At 36.1% G+C, this 16,172-nt stretch overlaps 1 protein-coding gene across 1 annotated transcript in view; it reads right to left on the reverse strand.

Annotated features, from left to right (window-relative positions):
• DST (dystonin) overlaps window positions 1-16,172 on the reverse strand; it is a gene marked incomplete at its 5' end in the record, with an annotated part of 334,605 nt that overhangs the window by 220,427 nt on the left and 98,006 nt on the right. The window contains 4 exons of the mRNA XM_083349122.1: window positions 7,719-7,811; window positions 11,408-11,485; window positions 13,596-13,631; window positions 14,256-14,345. Coding sequence (XP_083205248.1) covers window positions 7,719-7,811; window positions 11,408-11,485; window positions 13,596-13,631; window positions 14,256-14,345 — 297 coding nt within the window. The remainder of the gene's footprint in view (window positions 1-7,718; window positions 7,812-11,407; window positions 11,486-13,595; window positions 13,632-14,255; window positions 14,346-16,172) is intronic.

Raw genomic sequence — 16,172 nt, forward strand, 5'->3', positions numbered from 1 at the left:
CCTAGGCCATCCCGGAAGCAGAAACCATTTTGGAGCAGCTTTGGCAATGGCACCATACAACCTCCAGGGAGACAAGAGAGCCAGTACTCCTCCTTGAATGTGATCTCCAGAGCTCCAGAGAGCAACGCTCCCTTATACAGTGGACGTCACATGGTGCAGTTCTGGAAGTGGGTGCCCTGCAGCCTTCACTGTCTTGGAAGACAGTGTGGAGGAGCCAGACCAAAGATCTACCAAAAATGTAAGGAATGGAGAATGGGGAGAACCAGCAGTTATGAAAAACACTAAGCCCAAGACTTGCAGGGACACTGGAGTTGGAAAGATGGCCCCTCGGCTTCAGGAAAACAAGGGGAGGGAAGCAAAGCACAGGGTGATTTAGGGGATGGGGGAGACCGCAGGAGGCTCAGGGCAGGCCGCATGTAAGCTGGGGAGGTGCTGAAGTGCAGGCCTGGGCTAAGTGAAGGCCAGGACCTCCCCCATCCCGAGATACCCCATGCACTAACTACTGCAACAGCGAAAGCAGGGATTGGGGTTGTTAACTGAGGCAATCACTTGGTCACCTCACTTAAATTACTGTCATGACTTGTGGCAATAATGGGCAGGCTCCTTTACATTCGTAAGTTGAGGTCTACTCTAATAAAGCAAACATTGAGAGAATATATGGTAAGAGACCATGTAAAGAGAAAGCAAACTCTACCATTTTCAAGGTTAGACATCAGCTGTTCTTTCAAACTGCAGTCTAACAGAATTCTATCACTGAAATTAGCCTTCCAAAAACCTCTTGTCCAATACCAGGCTAATTGCCACTATTAGCTGAATAACACCAGCAAGTAAAGTTTGAATCTTGCTACCATTGAAATAATAACTTGGCTCTATTATTTGTTCTAAGCTCATAAGCAAACATTTGGCTTTTGCAAGCAAAAAAGGAAAGACAAATCTCTAAACTATGGATCTACAGCGGTGGCCAAAATTGTGGAAACCTTTTGGGAAAAGTGTATTTTTGAGGTTTGATGGCTAATAACACTTTTTTGGGAATAGTACCATAAAATTATATATCAATGGAAAGATAATTTAATCAGGAATGTAATGCATCCAAGTTTGTTCAATTATCTGTACTGTATCCTATGAAACGTTATAGCCAACCAGAAAAAGGAAGCACAACTTGCTTAGGTTGATATCAGGTAGCTTTCCTTCATCTGATTGTAGCCAATGAGCATGAGCCAATCAGGTGTCATCTTGTTTTGGCAGTGAGCCAATCAGATCATAGTAGGATTCAGTTATTGATGTCATGTATTGAAGCTGAAAGGAGGACATTTTTCAGTGTGTTATGTAATCGCTATCAAGTTGGTTGAGGGTTTTTGTGTTCTTTCATTTAGTGAGCTTGTAAAATGTAATAAAATTAAGGTAATGGTGCAAAGAGTTGACTGGTTGCCCAGAAAGCAATGTAAAATAGTATTATTAAGTAAACAAGGCTACAGTTATAAAGAAATTAGAAGAAAAATTGGTGGAAACTTAACCAAAGGTGGCATTTCCACTGTACACTTTTCCCAAAAGGTTTCCACAATTTTGGCCACTACTGTAGGTGCAGTTGCTAAGAGCATGAGGGACTGCAAGATGAACCAATCATTCTGTCCTGGCCTAGATAAAGGAAGACTAGTCCCTTGAGGTAAAATTCAGTAAGCAATTATTCATATATTGGGGAGATGCGGTGAAAGTATTTCCCCTTTCTAGTTCCTATATTTCTGACACAAGAGATAATAAACCTACAGTATTTATTTATTATATACAATGGAGATAACACAAATAATAAATTAGAAAAAGCTGAACAGGTTTAGGAAAATAGAAGACGGAAGATAAAAGTGAATGGACAGTATTGATCACGTGGACAGATTTCTATCAATATAAGACAAAAACAATCATGCACAGCTAACAAATCAAAGAGCCATTCGTTCATCTTCTAACCAGCACTTTATAGAAACATATTCAAAAGTAAATCATTTATAAAGCCCCTGAGTTTGTACTCCCTTACTGATAGTACTTCTTTAGCTATTGCTTTGTTTAGCAACCATTTGCAGTTATGACAGTGATGAAAAGTAACTTTACAGACCTTGGCAGGTCTGTAAAACAAAGGAAAGCTGCTGTACAATCGTAAGCACAGTGACAGTTTCACTTAGCAACTGCTTCATTTAGCAACCAAGTTGCCAATCACAATTATGCTCAGTAAATGAGGATCACCTGTACCCTGGAAATTATGGGAAACTACAATAAGATATTCCAACAGCTTTTTCCATCTCAGCCTCACAGAAATTCAAGTAAGCAAATGAGAGGGGAATAGAAATAGCAAACGTTTTTCATTACAGACAATGGCTGCACCTGGATCTAATCAATCTAATAACATCCAGCTGCAGGAACAAGTACTACACAGATAATTTAACACAAGGCACTTCCATCTGAAACAATTTACACCATATAATCAAGAAAAGGTTTTGTAGCAGAATCTAACACAAAAGCAAATTTAGTATATTTTATCATGCACTAAAACTTCCAGTAGAACTTTGGAATACTAGTGACTAAATAAAAATTCAAAGGGCTCCATCTTTAAAAATGTGGGGCAAAAGATAAGGTAATTTGTCCAAGGCCTAGCTATTATATCAAACTGCACTGGGGACAATATATAACAAAAGCAGGGGAAGGAGAAAATGCAGACACAAATGGACATAGTGAACTCAAAGTTGCCTTAAAGATATGTCCTTTCCTTAAGTGAAATCAAACTACAGCTGAATTTTGTACAGCTTGAGCCTCTCTTTGCCTTTTTGCAATCCCTAAGACTACTACTCATAAATTATCAAATTTAAGTTGCCTTGAATTTTATCTGAAAGAAAAAAATCAAAATATCATATGGGTATCCAGGAAGTATAGCAGACCAATATAAAAGGAGATGGGAGAATGGGAAAATATAAGAAAAAAATGTACCCTTTGAAAGGCCTTTTAAAATGACAGCTCACTATAATATGACAACTTCCAGGGAGAATAGCTTTTCACATCCCTAGAGCTAAGGATTAAATTGGGGGAGTTAAATAACTCTATCTCAACTTAAGATGATCAGCAACTGACCATATGTGTGTGTATGTGTGAGTGTGTGTGTGTGACGGTAGGTAGGTAGATAGATAGATAGATAGATAGATAGATAAATAGATAGATAGATAGATAGATAGATAGATAGATAGATAGATAGATAGATAGATAGATAGATAGATAGAAATAGTCCGAAGGTGGACTTCAGAAGATGTTGCTGATCCACAAATAAGTGCCACAAGCCAGAAACCACCACATATCTGCATGAATGCTTGCCAGTCCAAATATTGCTCCTCTTCTCAATCTAAGCCCATTCTAGAAGAAGCAAGGCCAGGTTTTCCTTCTTTACAGATTAATTTCTTTCAGATCCAGTTAACTGCAGACAAAATAGACTCTCTACCTGCAGGGAATTACTGACGTGGTGATATGGTGAAAAATATTAAGTTTCATATGTGCAATCAAATTTTTAAAAGACATTTTGTTTTTCAGATTTTTTAAAGAATACATGGCAGTTGCAGGACAGAAAATGCTGAAATCTTCAATGAGAAAGATGACCTACAATTTAAGGATGCAGAAATTTGTAGAATAGGATAGAATGGCTAAGATAGGACAAGAGATGATAAAAGGCACGGAAACAGAAAAAATTGAAAACGTACCGGTAATAATGAAGTGGGGATATAAGATCTTTCAGGACATGAAATGTGCCCATTTAAAAATAAGCACAGCAAAAACATTATTGAATACAACTCTTTCTCAAGGATCAATATGATATGGCCCTTTAAAAACTTAGCAAATAGAATTTTGCAACCAGAGAGAAAGAAATTGATCTGCAAAAGTCACCTACAGACCCTAAAATTCTGCACCAAATTAACTTACTACACCAACAACTATCTATGTTAACAGTCCAAGAAATAGAAACAAAATTGAGTTATGTGAAGCAAAGACATTTTGAGTTTGCAAATAAACCAGGGAGATGGTTGGCATATAGATTAAGAAAGGGGAGGGAAAAGAAAATGATTGGGGGGGGAAATTGTGAGGGTAAAGTAATAACTGATAACAACCAGATTAAAAAAAATCTTTTCACAATTTTTATTCTAATTTGTATAGGATGCAGGAGTTAGGTCAAAACTAGATGACTATTTTTGCTCAGATAAAATTTGCTGAATTTGTCACAAACTCAGAGACAATTTATGAATGATCCAATAACTACCTTTGAAATTTCAGAAGCTATAAGAAAAGTGAAATCAGCCAAAGCCCCTGGCCCAGACGGATTTACAAGTCAATATTATGAATGTTTTGAAGTTCAACTTCTTCAGCCATTAAAGGATGTAACGGATGTTATATTACAGGGGGGAAAATACCTGCAACATGGACAGAAGCTAATATTGTGTTTCTTACAAAGGAGCGTCAGGATGCCATGATGATAAAGAACTACAGACCAATCTCATTATTAAATAAGGATTATAAACTATTTACTGCAATTTGGGCAGAAAGACTAAAAAAGGTTTTACAGATATATATTCATTGATGACCAAGCTGACTTTCTGCCCAAAAGACAGGAATAACATGAGAATGATTTTTAATGTTATTGAATACTTACAATACCACAACGAACAACCGGCAGCTTTAGTATTTCTAGATACGGAGACAGCCTTTGACAACTTAAATTGGGTCTTTATGTTTAAAGTTCTGCAAGAAATGGACTTTGGGAGGAATTTTATTCAAGGGGTCAAAGTTTTATATTACAGCAAGCCAAAATTGTTATTAATGGTGATCTAACTAACTCATGTGAAATTCAAAAAGGGTACAAGAGAAGGATGTCCGCTGTCTCCACTGTTGTTTATTTTGGTGTTGGAAGTCCTGAACAGAGGTATCAGGCAACACAAGAAAATAAAAGGTATTAATGTTAAGAAGGAAGTTTATAAATTGAGGGCCTTTGCTGATGATTTGGTGATATTTCTGCAAGACCCAAAAAATAATATAGACCACTTGATGAGGAAACTAAATGAGTTTGGGTCCTTGGCCGGTTTCAAAATTAATAAGCAGAAAACATCAATGTTGATTAAGAATATGACCACAGGATGGTGATATACTGACTAAAAACTCCTGTTTTAGGGTTGAGAAAAAAGTGAAATATTCGAGGGTTACGTTAACAAATTCAAACACATTTTTCCCCCAAAAATAACCATGTGCCTCCTGGAAGGGTATCAAAAAAGATTAATTTAAGATGGGACAAATTGCATTTATCATTACTGGGTAGAAATTCTGTGATTAAGATGAATGTTTTACCAAAGATGCTCTTCCTGTTTCAAATATTACCAATACTTGCAACTGATACTCAGTTTAAACAATGGCAGAGGGATATCTCTAAGTTTATATGGCAGGGGAAAAATGAGAATTAAATATAAATTATTGCAAGATGCTAAGGAAAGAAGCAGCTTTGGTTTACCCGATTTGAAACTGTACTTTGATGCTTGTTGTTTGATTGAATGGGTGAACCTTCAGAATAAGAGGTTATTGGACCTAGGCGGCCATGAATTAAGGTTTGGTTGGCATGCTTACCTGTGGTATGACAAAGTTAAAGTAAATGTTCAATTTAATAATCATTTTACTAGGTGTGCCATTTTGAGGGTATGGAATAAATATAAAAGAAGGTTATCTACGAAGGTGCCACTTTGGATTTCCCCACAAGAAGCCTTTTTTAGAAAAGAGATGATGATGAGGCCAAATTGGTGGACTTATGGTAAAATAATATATTTTAATTTGGGTGAGCATACCCTCAAATCCAGGGAGGAGCTAGAATCAGAAGGTCATGTTTACCATTGGTTTACATATATGCAATTGAAAGAAAGATTTACGTTAGATAAAAAGAATCAGGTTTAATTTTGTTTAAAATGAATTGGAAATACTACTGTGTGTCGTAGTGATGAACATATTATTGCTAAAGTTTATAAAGTGTTATCGAATTTAAATCTGGAAAATGAACAAATAAAATGTATGATTCAGTGGGCAAGGAATTTGGGGTATAATGTTTGAACAATGGGAAAATATGTGGAAGAAAGGATTAAAATTTACATTAAATTATAATTTAAAAGAAACTTTTTACAAGATGATTGGTACTTAACACCAGACAAATTATCAAAAATGTATAAAGGTATTATATAAAGGTATAAAGGTATTTCAAATGAATGTTGGAAATGTAAGAGGGGACTTTTTACCATTTATATGGATGTGTGATAAAGCAAGAAAATATTGGAGTAGGATTCAAACGTTAATACAGAAAATAAATAAATAAATATCAGAAAAGAGTCAGAAAAACTTTGCTCTGCCAATATTGGAACACACCAACCTTCATGCCTACCAAGCAACATCCAACGCTATACACTTTGGCACTAAAATTTGTGAGCATATGTTTGACAGGAATTTGACAGGCATGAAAGGCACATTTCAAAACTGAAGTGGTATTAAAATGCTGTATCAGTAATGAGCTTACATTTATCGTTTTTTAAAAAGCTAACAATTCTTGTTTGTCATAAGTGGTATTAAAATGCTGTATCAGTAATGAGCTTACATTTATCGTTTTTTAAAAAGCTAACAATTCCTGTTTGTCATAATGAATAATACAGTCCAAATACTATGTATTTTGCTACTGTTTTAGATATGCATGAATCGCAAAAATGTAAAGAGCATGGTTTAAATGCTCTACATATTTTTAAATGGCTGATGAAAGCTTTAAAGTGCTATGCCATGGTTCCTAATAAATTGCTTGTTCTGGCAAATGAGCTAAAAATTCAAACTGCAGCTTTCAGACACTGAAACTGATATATATATAACACACACACACACAAACACACACAAAATCAGATCAGAAAAATGTATTACTTACTTCTGTAAATTCATTTGGTACAGCAATTCTACTGCCACCTAGTGTGATCTAGACACAATCAACATTTATAACAGGAAATGATGGGTATATCTGTTCTAACCAAGAGAAGGACTAGGGGTGACCTGATAGCAGTCTTTCAATATTTGTGGGGCTGTAACAGAGAAGAGGGGGGGGTCGATCTATTCTCCAAAGTACCTGAAGGCAGGACAAAAAGCAATGGATGGAAACTAATCAAGGAGAGAAGCATCCTAGAACTAAGGAGAAATTTCCTGGCAATTAGAACAATTAATCAGTGGAGTGGTTTGCCTTCAGAGGATGTGGGTGCTCCAAGATTGGAAATTTTTAAGAAGAGACTGGACAGCCATTTTTCTGAAATGGCATAGGGTTTCCTGTCTGAGTAGGGGGTTGGACTAGAAGACCTCCAAAGTCCCTTCCAATTCTGTTATTCTGACATAGTGTTCATTTTTTGTTTGAAATTGTGGAAATAATGTTTATTATAATTAAGTTATAATTAATGAATTACTCATTACATTGAGTGCCTATCTTCTTCTTTTCTGGGCTTCAAAATAAATAATCAGACCCATTTTGCAAAGGAAAAGGCCCAAAAGCAGTATTAGCTTTCAAAAGATAGTAGTAGAGGCAACCGGTTCTATCTGAATGCCTATGAAAATCCCAATGTATTCACATTTGAAAAACACAGCCATCGCTCATCAGAAAGTCTTAATAAATTGAAGGCTGCAACAATGTCAGGGCACCTTACCTGAAAGTGCAAAATTATGGTCCATATTAATCCCAATGTCAATTTAGGATTCCCATCTGTTATGTCATCATTTCGAATGTTCACCAGTTTCACCTGTCATGGGTGGAGGGAGAGAAATGTACAAAGGAATTAAAACAAATGGAGTTGACAACATGCATTCTTTTTCTTGTATGTGACTGCAGTGAAAGAAAGACCAATTGGCTGATTCGTGCACTGTAATTCTAGTTTATCCTGTTTCTTTTTCTCCGTAAAGTAGAGGATGCCTCAAGAAAAGGCAGAATACTTTTAACAAAACAAATGATGCTTCTATTTTTGCACAGGGACAGCTTCAGTTGCACAAGAAAGCTGGCAAGTTAAAACAAAGGAACCAATAATATTAACTTTTCTGATTGATTTTATTACTATTACTAAAGATATCAGTATGTTAGCTTTTAAGGGCTAAGATTAGCAAACTCCTAAGATATAGCCAATTTTGAATGCCATCAAGAGACTGAACAATTTGAAACAGCAGGAGGAAAAAGACAAACTCTACAACTATGGACCCACAAAACAGCTCTGATCTCATTCACTGCAATGGGCAAATCGATTGTTGTGTTTAAAGCTTCCATTCTTGCCTGCCAAGAATGTTGAAAAGGTGTCTGGAGAATTATGATTTCCCAATGGATTATAGCCTAACATATCTTCATCTATTCAAGATAATCCATGCTGGCTAATGAATAATATTAAATATGGTCCTCAAGTTACAGCATTAAGTTTTGGCAGTATTCATCAATCCCTTCTGTCCTAATTTATAACATTTTCCTAATATTTTGAATTTGCTGGTCTATGGGTGTAATTCAGATTAATTGGTTGATTTGATTAGAAAGGCTTTGAGAGTCTTATTGTTATTATACCATACTTATCTCCACTATTATTTGCTTTTCAATCAGGATGGAAATTATATGCTTGAACTTAAACACATGATGCTCATTAGAGCTGTGCAAAGCACTTGAAAAAAAGTCCAAAATGAAATATCTGTGTATGCACATTCTGAAGCAGCTATCAGAGTGTTTAAAGGAGGTGGCTGCTTTAAAGATTCGAAGGAAGATGCATCATTCATTCTCCCAACACTTTCCAAAGGATTCTTTTAAATGCTTTACACTCTTATTATGCTGGTAACATATACCTCAACACAGCTCCCAGCTCATGGGAAGACTTCCCCCAATATTTCAAAGCTATCTTTATATCGTTTGAATATAAGTTGATTTGGGTTTTTTTCTATTTCAATTTTTCTACTTCTACTTCAATTTTTTTTGCTATGAATGTAACCTTCACACCAAATATTCCTAGGAATCTAGAGTTCTTGCTAAACATAGAATCTGAATCTTAACAAGGGAAAGCAGACCTATGTTATCTTTTCCTCTGCTTTCTTGCATTTTCATAAGGATTGCCTATTTAGTTCAACGTTCCTCAAACTTTCAGTTCATTTGACTTTTTCATGAAGTTTCAGATTATTCATTGATCCCCAAACATTACATGAAAATAATTGAATGAATACTACTTTAACTAATAGTACTGCAAATAATAATAATCACCACGTGAACACCATCAGGACTGACAAAATCACCATCAATCAATTGCAAAAGACCATTTTATTTGGAGCAGTTTGTAATGACCTTTCTTGCCACACTTGCTAAGTAAATCACTGCAGTTGTTAAGTGAGTAACACAGTTGTTAAGTGAGCCTGGCTTTCACTTTGCTTCTCAGGTTACAAAAGGTGATCACACGATCAGCTGGACACTGCAACAGTCAAAAATTTGAGTCAGTTGCCAAGCATCTTGATTTTGATCACATGACCACACGACAAAACAATTTTGTCACTTTTTTCAGTGGCATTACAACTTCGCAGGGTCACTAAATGAACTGTTATAAGTCAAGGACTAGCTATAGTTCCATGAAGCTTGGGAGTTGATGTTGGGGACCCCTGATTTAGTTGTTGGTGCTGTTCAAGGTAATTTTGTAACTCTTTTTTCTACAAAGACCAATATATTTTAATGTCAAATGTTAATATCAGTTTTTATATTTCAATTTTTACACCTTTATATAAAGTTTTGCTTATCTCCTATAAAATTAGTCAATCTCACAAGAGACAAAGGAGGAAATAACCTTTTCTTGAATGAAAAAAAAATGGAGAAACTGAAAAACATGACAGTGTACAAGAGAAATTACAAGTGAAAGAAGACTTTTCCTGGCTTCATAAAATTCTAATTCACAGTGATGATAACCTTATCTGGAACTGTACGAATTTCAACGAATTTTGAAATAATTCCTATTTCTTCCCACTGATCTGCTCCCTAAAGTAAACATTTGTGGCAATATAAGTATAGTCTCGCGATGGCTCAGTGGGTTAGGACGCTGAGCTTGTCGATCAGAAGATTGGCAATTTGGCGGGTCGAATCCCGAGTGCCGCGTAACAGAGTGAGCGCCTGTTACTCGTCCCAGCTTCTGCCAACCTAGCAGTTCGAAAGCACGTAAAAATGCAAGTAGAAAAATAGGGACCACTACGTTGGGAAGGTAACAGCGTTCCGTGCGCCTTTGGCGTCTAGTCATGCCGGCCACATGACCACGGAGACGTCCTTGGGCAAGCGCTGGCTCTTCAGCTTTGTAACGGAGATGAGCACCAGCCCCTAGAGTCGGAAACGACTAGCACGCATGTGCGGGGGAACCTTTACCTTTACCTTAAGTATAGTCTGTTTATTGTTTGCTTCTTTGTTAAAACAGAGTGAACAATATTTAGTATTTCAGTTGTTAAGTTATATTATAAACAAATCACAGTAGTCAGATTTCTACTATTTATTTCCTGGAAATATACTTTGGTCTGTTATTACTGCCTAGCTTTAACTCTCCTACGACCTCTCACCAGAACTGTCTAGCCGAGAAATTATAAGGCTCGTGTAGAGAACACCAAAGGTGAAATAAAACACTTTAAAACAATGGTTCTTAACCTGTGGTCTGCGGACCCCTACGGAGGCAATGAGGTAGTCACAGGGGGTCCACGAAGGCTTGCAGGAATGTTAAGATTTAAATCTTGAGTTAAGTCTTGGTGGTCCATGGCGATGATGCATGGCCACAAAAAGTATTTAAAGGGAGTCTGTGGTGAAGAAAAGTTAAGAACCACTGCATTAAAAGATTTCTTCTATTAGCCCTTTCTAACATAAAGTATGCAATGATCAATTACACCTAGACAAGGCTTGGCTTTTTGCCAGTATATTCATGGAATGTAGCCCATTAACAGAGCAATCCTATTCACAATTACTCAGCAACTGCAACTACTGAGCTTGCCAAAAATTATTCCTCAAGTAAATGAGATTTCAGTCTAAAAAGGAATTCACATGCTCTCATATACAGTACTTTCTTTCCTTTTACTTCTGAGCTACAGTATTAGAAACATTAGTAATATTGATTTTTCCTCTTCTGAAAGGGGAAAAAAAAACAAGGCAGGGCAAGATGATGTATGATTCGGTACATTGCTAAAGAAAAAAGATCGATGAAGAACATTAGAATTTCTAAGGACAGCCAATAAGATTAACATCACCAATATGATAAGTAATAAATATCTGAACAACTAAATTAATACAGAGATAAAAATGTAGAAGGTATTATTTCAAAAATTAATGTTTCGATTTTGTTTCTTAAATGTAATATCTTACCTGCCGCCTTTTCAAATAATCAAGTGCAATTTGGACATTCTGTAGTCTGTGAAATCGCATCCGTCCTTTCTCCCTGGGCTAAAATCAGAAAAATGGGAAAAATACAAATTTCTATAAAGTTCCACAAATATTTTCAGACCTTTTAATTGTGTAATATTTTAAACATTCCAAGAATATCACTGGAAATTACCAGCAACCAAACAAAGACATCTGCATGAAATGTAATGGATCTGGAAAAAAGCAACTCAAGTTTAAACTTTACGAATGTCCTTTTCCCCGCTGTGGCTTCTTCCTTTCCATGTGATTCATTAATGGATAAAATAAATATAATTAAGGCAGCAACACTGCAACTACCAGACCTGCTTAGTGCGCCAGGATACTCTAACATGATACATGTTTCAGTTTCATTAATTTCAATTGCAGAATAAAAAGTGTTCCAATTGTTGCCAACTAAAATTAATGGGACTTAAAGGTATTTCATTTTTACTCTTCCTGTAAGCAGTTTAAGAACAAATTATGATCCAGTTTACCTCACCAAACCCATAAATTTCTTTTAAAGTTCATTTAAGCTTAATCAGCATGTTGAAAGTACTTTGCTTCTGGAGTGAAAAGTGCTTCTGGAGAATGGTTTTTTTTCCCCTTTAAAAAAAGCTGTTCTTATGATAATCCCTTTCTCAAACTATCCAGAATATTAAAGTTTTTAAAACTGTTTAGAGGGACAGGCAGGTAAGCTATCAAGAGAAATTGTCAAGTAGTTTCAATTAATAACTACCGTATATTGAACTTCCTGTATAATTCTAATTAAGTAAATACAAACTAAGTAAAAATAATATTTGCTAAGACACATCAAAATACATCAAAGGCATGAATTTGTGAATAGGGAACAGTCTACCAGCATCAGTAAATAGCATAATATAGCTAATGTTCAGTCCACCAAACCCCAGCAGATTAAGGTACAGAAATACATTTTGTTTTGACCTAAGAAATCATGTGGAATGTATACTTCTCATATAGTGCAATTTTTTATTTTTTATTTTTAGAAATTGAGCTTTAAGAGCCGAGTTGTGTCACCATGATTGTCATATTAACTTCTTCAGAGGGGGGAACTGTTTCGCGGTTTTGTTTGTTTGCATTTTGGGATGTATACTAAGACTTTATATAGAATAAACCTGAAAGTTGGTTGTCAAGATACACATGGGAAATATTCATGAAAATTTGGAAAGGCATACAGATTACTCAAGAAAGTTCTTGAATCTGGTTAATATATCCCCATCACGTTTTGCCTTTATATAACCAAATATCAATGCTTTTCAGGAAAACAAAAGTTTACAGATAACCAATTCTGAATGATGTAATAATGCTTATGTTTAGCCATCGAATTACATATTTTTATATTCCAGAACCTTCAGCACCATCATAAAAATGTGTCATCTTTTTCTTTAAAATACTTACATAACAATCATGAAGAAAGCATAAGTTATTATAGAAAACCAAAAAATATCCAGCAGATTAATGAGAAACGTGGCAAAATGCATGCAGTTAGTATAAAAATCACGAAGAGAAAAACTCAAGAGAGGAAAAGACCCCATTCGCTTAACTACCAGGGAATAAAATATCAATGCCTTTCTTCCCAACTTTAGATTTTTCACAAACCTTTACCATAATGGACAGAGCTCTCTACTGTTCCAGTTCAAGTGCCTTGTGAATTTTGTAATGCAAGTATATTGTCATAATTGAAATCAAAATCACAAACACAAGAGCTGTTCCGCTAAATTTGTAGCAACATCTATCCATACTTATTATTTGTACAGTTGGTGCATCTTTGCAAAATAAATATATGTCCTCTAAATGTTTGCCATTTAATAATGGACATATAGTACAATAAACAGAAATGTAGTCTGGCAAAAAAAAATTATAACCTTCCCAATGCAGTTCAATGGGGATCTATAGAAGTTATTGGCACCGCTCACATTATTCTAGATTAGAAGCATTTCCCATAATGCCAACCCCACCATCCAATTCTTTTTAATGAAAATATTGCACCCCATCACACCTGAACATTACTTTAATACATTAGCAGTCACCACTCTTCACAAACTGTATTAGTAGAGTTATGGGGGTCGGCACCTACCCCCTTATCCTCATCCTCCTCATGCTGTTCAAACGGGCATGCTTCTGTTGAACTCACCAACCGTAACGTCTTCAAAAAATCTCGCTCCCTTGGCTAATAAACACAGACAGGAGATAGGAGAGCAAAGACACAAGACAGACCACAAATGAAATGAAAAGAAGAATATGAACAGAAGAACATAATGAAGGGAGTAAGTGCCAAGCAGAGGAGAGAGGAATGTTCACAATGAAAGGAAAGGACACGATATCAGAGGGGAATGTTAGACAATTACAGTGGGAGCAATACTGTAACACAATTATTTTTAATTAGAAAAAGAATATTTAGCATCCCACACATGTTGGAGGATTTTAAAAAAATCATAAAAATGAAAAGACAACTAGCTTTAGAAAAAATAGTTTTTCTAGAGCAGGGGTAGGCAACCTCGGCTCTTTTATGACTCACGGACTTCAACTCCCAGAATTCCTGAGTCAGCATAGCTATGCTGACTCAGGAATTCTGGGAGTTGAAGTCCGTGAGTCATAGAAGAGCCGAGGTTGCCTACCCCTGTTCTAGAGGAACAACCAAACATATTAGATTATTAATTATGACACATTCTGATGTCTCCCCCTCCCCCACCTCCCACTTATGGAAACAATGCATTAAAGAAATGCTGAACTAAGGTAAGAACAAATATCAATTAAATCTGTAAAACGGTTATATTAAAATTAAGGAACTCACTAAAGTATCTCCTGAAAGGACTTCCAAAAGAGAAATCAAGTTATGTCCATCTCTCAGATCTTCATACAGGTCATTGACATGCTTGCGAACCTATAAAGAAAATGAAATTAAAAGTCAGTGTGTTGTCTCATTCCAGGAGAAGTATTTGTATACACTCCCACTGATTGTAGTAACATTTACACTAAGGTAGGTGCAGAAAAGACTACAGTCTTACTGTAATAAATTGTGTTGCAAAGCCTAGGCCCTAGGGAATACACACTTACTGACGTCCATCTTAATGTATAGAAAAATACGGCTCCTAGAATATAATTTCCATATTATCATCACTTGAAATTTTCATTCCCCCCATGAAGAGTTCAAGGTAAGACTATGGGATGCAATAATGCATAAATACCATCTCAGCATTACTGCAATTAGCATAAAAAGTCCTTGAAACTGAGAAGAACCATGCTTATTGTTTATACGATTAGCAGGTAATGAAGTAAATTATTTTTCTATCGAATATTAAAGAATACACTTATTATATTTTACATCTAATAAAAAATATATTCCTTAGAATGTATGGTTTTACTGTGCTTCTCAAAAGTGAAGAAAATGATTGTAGAAGTAAAGGTGAAAATTATTGCTTTATGGTTTACAATGCAGTTAATTTACTTGGACCCTGAACTAGTCCTTCCATTAATATTACCAAGGAGCCTACTTACAGACAGAGTGCTATTTGCAATTCCTTCATACCCCCCACTATTACAGAGAACACATCAGTCTTCCAGATCAGATTCTTGGGAACTCTGGAGGATTTAAAGGATATGGGGAATGGAGAAAAGTCACACACATACAGATCTCTGCTAGTAGGTTTGCCCATGAACAAGCCCTTTAGTCACACTATGTTTCAGCCACTGAAGAAATTCAGAAACACAGCTAACTTCTGTAGAGGGGCATGTGTGTGTGTGTGTGTGTGTGTGTGTGTGTGTGTGTGTGTGTAACATATTCCAGATTATATATACTTATTATTAGGTGAAAACCATAGCCTCAAAGTATAACCTAACCACTTATTTTTAGGAGCACGGTAGCTCGAGTGGTTGGAATGCTGGGCAGGAGGTTAGCAAGCCTGTGTTCGAGACCCAAGAGCTGCCGTGGGGCAGGGTGGAGCTCTAGTCCTTCACTCCAGCTTCTGCCAGGGACATGAAAGGAGTCCCCAATTGGGCGTTCCCAGGGCAACGGGGATGTCACTGGCTAATCCTTTTAATCTGGAAATGCCTTGGTTCTTCTGACACAAGTGCAACTATTTATTTCAATACAAATATGAGATAATTCATGTATCATATCCAAGAAAACATAATGAAGGGAGTAAGTACCAAGCTGAGGAGAGAGAAATGTTCACAATGATAGGAAAGGACATAAGAGGGGAATGTTAGACAGCCTTCAGTCACATGTGACCATATGTTACATTCCTTGATAATGGTGAAGAGGATGGTACTAGTTAGCTTTAGCACAGTTTGGGCATCATGACACAAGCACAACCAAATCTCAGTTTTATTCCAAGTATGTTCTTTTTATTCTATTCAAGTTAGGATTATCTTGCAAACTGGCTTACTGTTGCCTGTAAGTAAGAAATAAACGCAGTCTGCCGATACACCTAGACTACACAGCTAAAGCTAAATTATTATAGACCAGAAAAGTGAAATTAGTTTTCTATTTGCATTTAAAACAGAAATGGGATAAAAATAAATTAATTGTGACAACCCCTTGGCAATTTGAATTTATTGAATAATTATTCCTTCTGATAACAGCCTAATGAATATGCAAGTACTACATCCACATGAATATCTTCCTACATTAGAAGAAAGCAAATACGTACTGTGTGTGTGTGTGTGTGTGTGTGTGTGTGTGTGTGTGTGTGTGTAGCAGAGCCTTCTG

The sequence above is a fragment of the Vipera ursinii genome, assembly GCF_947247035.1.
Source record: "Vipera ursinii genome assembly, chromosome: 1".
NCBI classification, from domain to species: domain Eukaryota; kingdom Metazoa; phylum Chordata; class Lepidosauria; order Squamata; family Viperidae; genus Vipera; species Vipera ursinii.